Source organism: Rutidosis leptorrhynchoides, chromosome 5, assembly GCF_046630445.1.
Source record: "Rutidosis leptorrhynchoides isolate AG116_Rl617_1_P2 chromosome 5, CSIRO_AGI_Rlap_v1, whole genome shotgun sequence".
Classification (NCBI taxonomy): Eukaryota; Viridiplantae; Streptophyta; class Magnoliopsida; order Asterales; family Asteraceae; genus Rutidosis; species Rutidosis leptorrhynchoides.
The window spans coordinates 363,348,391-363,355,704 of NC_092337.1; the positions used below are offsets into that span (position 1 = coordinate 363,348,391).

Genomic DNA, 7,314 nt, shown 5'->3' on the forward strand with positions numbered 1-7,314 from the left:
AGTGGAAGATCCTGTTGAGGATCAGAAAATATTGTGAGAAGCCAGCGCCGGAACCTGAATGGATGAATTACATTAATAGACCGGCGAATCTTTTGGCTAAAGAAAAAATAATTGTGTGGGCCTACATTAAAGAGTTGAATATATACGCAATAAAGAAGGAGTACGGAGTGGATTACATCAAACATGGATACGAGTTCACGTCTCTACCGTACTTTGAATTTATGCAGGTGGCTAGGCTCAAAATGTTCTATAGGGATTATGACGGAATTCCTAATATTGTCTGCAAGAAGATAAGACACTCGTACTTGTCAAAGAACTTTGAGGGATTCAGCCCTCAATTTCCCACGATCACTTATCGAACAAACAAGAAAACGGGCGAACGAAGAAAGATTTTCAAATACAAGCCAGTAAATTATATGAGAAAGGTTCCTGTGATGAAAATGCCGTAGAACTTTAGCCCATGTTTTCGCTGGTGGTACTACGATGAACGCTCAGAGGAGGCAGTCATCGTTTTGGACAAATTGAAGGAAAATGAGACAGACTCGATACGGGTTTTAGATCCCGTTTGGTTGAGAAATTGCTGTGAAGCTGACATCTTCACATTGTACTACAATCGGATGCTGTACAGGCCAGAAAATAGAGTTCAAGCACAACAGTACATTCGTGTTGCAAAGGTTTGCTATTTGAATAATATGGTTACAGATCCGTACAGAGATTGAAGCAGATCGAAGACTTATGAGGAACTAGGTCTTAGGGGGAGTTTGTTAGTGCATATTTTGTAATCCCTAGTTCCATGAACTTTAACGTTTTATTCGATCATGTTGTAACCTGTAATATTGTTAAACGTTGATTGTCGATGTGTTATTTTATATTTGTAAACGTTTAAATATAATTCGAAATATTACTCGACAGTCGGCCGACTGACATGGTCAGTCGACCGACTGTCATCCACTATCGACCGACATAGGAACTGAGGTATTTAAGCCTAATTAATCTTCATTAATTTAGTTAACAACTCTGCACATTACACACACACGAAAACAGTTCTAGGTCGAGTCTCTCTCAATCTTCATGTCCAAATACCACAGAATGTCAGTCTAGGCTTCGTGTTTATCAAGATCTAATCTTGGTTTGACTTGTACAAACCCGAAAACCCATAGATATTCGTTTAAGCTCTTTCTAGTGTTATTCCGCCTCTAGATCGTGTTAGGTTGATTCTAAGATCCTCTCTCAGCGTCTACAATAACTAATACTGTAAATACGACCCTTGTGATAAGTGATATCTAGTAACATTTTATTCTGACTATTACCGATAGATGTCCACTTTTCATCTTTATACCGACAAAACTTTAAGTTCACCAAACATCCCCATAACAGTACCACCACCAACGATGATGATTCAACAAGGACTACCTTCCTAAACGGTATATCATCCCTATATGAAGTGTATCCAAATTCTGGAAAAGTGCATATGTTTGGAAGATAGATAATTTCACTTGAAAAAGGATTGATGAGTTTTGGAACATTATCGTGTCCGATAGTTAAGAGCCGCCCACCAGAAGAAATGTATAAACTACCACGTCCTTCAGGTAGCCTTATCTTACGGATGTTCTTGTTTAAGGGACAAAACAATTGTAGATCATCATCCTCTTTTTTCTCTCTATTATGAAATAGAGAGAGTCTAGTCTGCAAGTAGTACCTTTTATGATTATAACCCTGTTTTCTGTCTTTAAGAAATAGACAACGAAAACGTGAAGGAAGACCATTCGGGTAGCGGTCCTTGTTACCAGCCCGGACGGTAGCTGAACACCACGATTTACATACTCCGGCGAAAGACATGTAATCTTCATAATACAAATTATGCTTCTTGGCTATGATATCAAGTATTTCAGGGAGCATCTCAGTCCAGTCCCTTGAATCGAAAATTGCTTTCTTCTTCTTATCCTTCTTCTTATTCTTATTCTTTAATTTCATAACTGTATACAGAATAATGGAGTATTATGAATTAACCCTTACAAGTACCGATCGACTTAAAACCCTACGAATTGAAAGTTTCTGAAATAACGAAACTTAAATAGATTATCTCGCACATGTACAAGGTTTAGAGTAAAAACCCTAAATTTTGATTGGGTTAATTTTTTTTAGTTGGGCTCTTTTTTTTTTAATAGAAAAGACGTGCTTTTATATATTTGATCATATTTTTATTTGGGTTTCTTCCGGCTGTATTCACATGTTGTGGACCATTTAGTAGGAAACATCTAAAATAATTTATCCTCTAATATGTAGGAGGGTCGTTTGCGGTTCTTAGTTTTCTCTCGAGGTACATGGCAGGAAATATCCGTGTATTCGATCAGATTGTTATGTTGCCCTTAGACCATTTTTATCACATGGCGATCACCCCGATTGTCCGCTATGTACGTACCTTCGTACCGACGAAGCATGGTATGGTATCAAAGAAACCCTCCTTCTACGTTCAAATCGAATATCTCTTTATTTGGTATCTAAAGAAGAAGATGATGTACCATTTCATTCTGGTTACAATATTGATGGCCTTTTTTTCGGATTCCGAATCCGATTAAGTAACTTGTCGTTGTTTTTACTTTAATTATGTCGAAGTTTTAATATTATAATTTTTCATTAGAACTTTTAATAAATTATAATTTTTTTATTTATATGAATTTAAGTGTGTTTTTATTGATTTAAATAACTTATATATGTTTTTCTTTTATAAAAAATAATTAAGGAAATAAAATAAAACTAAAAAAAATTATAAGGTAGGACCTATTGTTCTATTACACTCACGTACTATTACAAACTTTATCACGTCATCACACTTGCCACATAGTACTATAATCCACAAAAATTTCGATTTTTTTTTAAATAATGATTTTTACATGTATAATAACAGAAATGTTTTTTCAAACTGGAAAATTTAAAAAATAGGGAAACTGAACTTTCAATTGCCGGTTTGGAGTATTTTAACCCAAACCGGTTTGAAATGCCTGTTTGTAGCCACGTTACCTAATCTGTTTTGCTTTTCCAGTATACCTGACACATTGTCAAACCGGCAATTGAAATGCCGGTTTGCATACATGATTTTTCCTGTTTTTTTTTTTTTTCCAGTTTTTCAGACTATTATTACTAAAAGGCTGCAACCCTATCATATCATAGTCCATTATTACAAGTAATTTCAGTTTGAATTGCCAGAAATATCTTTTATTTATAGAGTTAAACTGGAATCACTTAATCTCAAAACCATTACATGTTTCTTCAGTTAGTAAAACACTAAAACACCTTATACTCATCACATAGAATGGATGAATTTCGTGAATTTATAATTCATTTTGTTTGGGGTGGTGGAATTACATTTCAAAATGGGTGGTTAACTGGTGTTGAAACATCATTTAGAACCACTTTTTCACTATACCAAAAGATTAATTGCATGAAGTTAAACGAAATGGCTTATAAATATGCGGGTGCTGACCCAAGAACACATACGTTGAAGATGATTATGTGGAATGAGTACTTCGGCAGTGCGTGTGTGACTGAAATGCACGATGATAATTCTTTGGAATCAATGTATTTCTTGGCTGGTCAAAATCCACAATACATTGGTCAAATTTAAATTCAGTTTGAGCAAGTCCTTTCGACACAGCATCCGATTTTGCAGATCAGTTACAAAGTTTAATTCAATATTCTCAAGTTATACAAACTGGGGGCGGTGGTGCATCCACATCTCAATCAGGAGGTGTATTTGTAGATGAAGATGAAGTGGTGGCTGAAGAACAAAATGAAGAAGTTGATTCCGATGATGGTATGTCAACACCGAGTGAAGGTTCGTTAGATAAATATAGTGTTGAAGGAGATATATATGAAGATGATCAAAACGTGGTCGAGAGGCCTATCCAACCTCCCGTGAGCAATCCTTTCGGGTTTCTTAATATTGAAGAAGATTCTAATCGAGCTACGTTCGATGAGGATGACGGGCTAGGATGGGATTGTTATAACAATGACGGTGTACCTAGAAGGGGGATGGTTTTAGAAATAAAGAAGAATTTGTATCCGCTGTTCGGAACTGGAATATCGATCGACCGATATAAATTTTCATTGAAGATAGTAGTCCAAGTTATTATAAAGCAATTTGTTACACAAACAATCCTCATTACAATGGTCCACATTAAATTATAAAATCACTAGTAAAATAGATGTAATTACCCTTTATCACCCTTCTACTATCCTCCTCCATCAAAAACGACTGACCATATCCCACAAACAAAGATTTCGTACCTAAATTTTTTACTTCTGACCATTCTTCACTATTTAAATCATACTTGAAAACCCACAAATTCGTTGTCTTGTAAGGCCTGTGATATCGCTCCAATTATACACATATTATGTCGCGATATCGGTTCTTTATGGTTATTATTTCACGAAGACTTGAAGACTTTTGCGGGTATTTTAGAGAAAATGATGATTTGTGCTCAAAAAGTCTTTGGTTCAATGTTTTGGATGGTTTCAGCAAGGTATTAGCTTCGAACAAACTCAAGATAAGATAAAACGTAAAAAAGCGAAGAATTGTTGCAGCTGGGCGAATCACGGTCGCGATGTAGGTGATTGCGGTCGTAATACATTGGCAGAACTTTAGGATTTTTAAACGCAGTCAATCGCGGTCGCGATATATGAATTCCGGTCGCAATAGGGCATGTGCATCGCGGTCGCGATGCGATGGCTCTGAATAGACGGGTTTTACCCCCAAATTAGGTTATGCAGCTTTTCACCTATGAATTCTGGAGGGTTTTAAAGACTACCATCCATTCCTTGAAGATTAGTTCATCAATTTAATTGTTTCCATCATTAATTACATTCGGTACTTAATTCCTTAATTATTTTCAGTTTTGTAATCATGAATTCTCTTAGTTTTCATTATTTTGTTTCTTGCACTTTTAATATGCTAGGATAAATTCTTAGTGTGTTTACTTGAATGTGAAACTTGAGATATTGGATTGTTCCATCTATTGGATTTAATGTCTTATTGATTTAAATTATGTGTGCTTGATTAAATAACCATTGTTATGTATGATCTATACTCTTAATTTAATTACATAGATTGTTAATCGTTTAATGTGAGTTAAATTGAGATGAAATTTATGTTTCAACACTTAGGTGATCTAGACAATTAGATAAGTGATTTTAAGTGATTGTATCATAAGTTTAATTGGTGATTGAAAGAGTAGTGAACAACACAATCGTGTAACTGTTTCAAGTGATTGTTATAGTTGGGATTTTACGTGAGTTTAGTCCAAATCAAGTCTCACTAATTTTATCAAATATAGTTTAATCTCTTGAAGAAGGTTTATGTGAGTTTATTGACTTCAATTGAATTAAACTTTGTGAGAAGTCATAAGACAATATCATAGGCATAATAATCAGTAATTTACAAAGAACAATCCGTATCGATAGTGAATCATTCAATTAGGCACCGTTTTCTCTTTATTAGTTACTTCGTTCTCTTTACTTCACATTATTTCCGTGATTGAAATACAATTCAAACCCCCTTTTATTAAACTCTTAGGATAATTATTAGTTATAGAATCTTAATTAAACTGCTCTCTGTGGAGCGAATTGGTCAAATTATTTATTAGTTATTGCATGATCGGGTTCTAGTTGCCTGAATTTGTGTGATAATTGTTAAGCTTTTAGCTAGTTATTTTAAGGTACGATTTCACATATCAGCCTGACATATTCTCCTATCCTGATAACCACCAACAACCCATTATTGTCTTCCAATCCCATAATATACGCTCTGTAAATATATTTTTCCAAACTTCTGCTATAAAGATATTTGGGCAGTGTTGGAACAGTCACAATAGTTGTAGGATTCCCTTGAGAAACATCACAAGCTTTGATCTGGTAGTCATAACTAATACTATAAATTAAATATGACCCTTGTGATAAGTGATATCTAGTAACATTGTATCCTGACTATCACCGATAGATGTCCACCTTTCATCTTTAGACCGACAAAACATTAAGTTCACATTACATGCCCATAACAGTACCACCACCAACGATGATGATTCAACAAGGACTACCTTCCTAAAACATATATCATCCCTATTTGAAGTGTATCTCAAATCTGGAAAAGTGCAGATGTTTGGAAGATAGATGATTTCACGTGAAAAAGGATTAATGAGTTTTGGAACAAAATCGTCTCCGATTGTTAAGAGCCGCCCACCCGAAGAAATGTATAACTTACCACTTCCTTCAGGTAGAATTATCTTACGGATGCTATTGTTTAAGGGACAAAACAATTGTAGATCATCATCCTCTTTTTTCTCAGTATTATAAAATAGAGACCGTCTAGTCTGCATAACCCTGTTTTCTGTTTAAAAGCAATAGACACGGAAAATGGGAAGGAAGACCATTGGGGTAGCGGTCCTTGTTACCAGCCCTGGCGGAGGCTGAACACCACTATTTACATACTCCGTAAATTCTTACTGGGTTTATTTTATTTATTTATTTTTTTGTAGTCGGCCTTTTTTTATTTATAGAAAAACGAGATTTTATATTTGATCATATTTTTATTTTGGTTTCTTCTCACCTTGTTGATATATTGTGGTCCTGTGGACCGCAGTGGTGGAACTAGCTTTAGACAGGGCTGGCAGCACAAAGCCTACAATTTTGAATTATTTTATTTTGCCTCCGCTATTACACATTCCTGGATCCGTCACTATTGCGGGTATTAGTTTTCTCTCGAGATACATGGAAGAAAAGAGTCGGTGTATTCGATAATATGTGCCATGCCACAGCACTTTTGTATTGTTATGTTGCCCTTAATTTGTTGGTGTAACCTTGATCAGTGTCTTTTGAGTTGATTATTAATCCCTTATTAATGTCATTGGCATTCATGGTAATAACAAGATTAAGAGGCAAGCGCGTCGCTGCTAAAAATTATCAGTTTGATTACACACATAATTTACATACAACATTGTTTAAAGGTTACAAAGTTTCTAGGTAACAGATTACTATCAAAACTGTACAAAGGTTTTTAGTTACGTCCGTTTAACTACTATCAAAATGTGTTTCATGTGCGGCATCAATTCCATAAACATGAACCACATAAAAATAATCCCGAACTTTTGAGAAATTTACTGACAAAATTCGTCACCTGAAATATAGACATCGAGCAATAAATAAGCCGAATTATATCCGAAAATTCACAATTCCAACATTCCGGAAATGTGAAATGCTAGTCTGCAGAATTATATAAATTCTAGTCTCACTAAAATTAACGCAACAACTAGAATACATGAA

The 7,314-nt window shown here is 34.9% G+C and overlaps 1 protein-coding gene across 1 annotated transcript; it reads right to left on the bottom strand.

Moving 5' to 3' along the window:
• Positions 1 to 1,230: 1,230 nt before the first annotated feature.
• Positions 1,231 to 1,974, bottom strand: LOC139849699 (uncharacterized). The gene has a single exon (XM_071839331.1). The coding sequence runs from the start codon at positions 1,972 to 1,974 to the stop codon at positions 1,231 to 1,233; it is 744 nt and encodes a 247-aa protein (XP_071695432.1).
• Between the last annotated feature and the right edge of the window lie 5,340 nt (positions 1,975 to 7,314).

Coding starts and splice junctions, on each gene's coding strand:
- LOC139849699 (XM_071839331.1), bottom strand. CDS start 1,974: ATGAAATTAAAGAATAAGAATAAGAAGAAGGATAAGAAGAAGAAAGCA.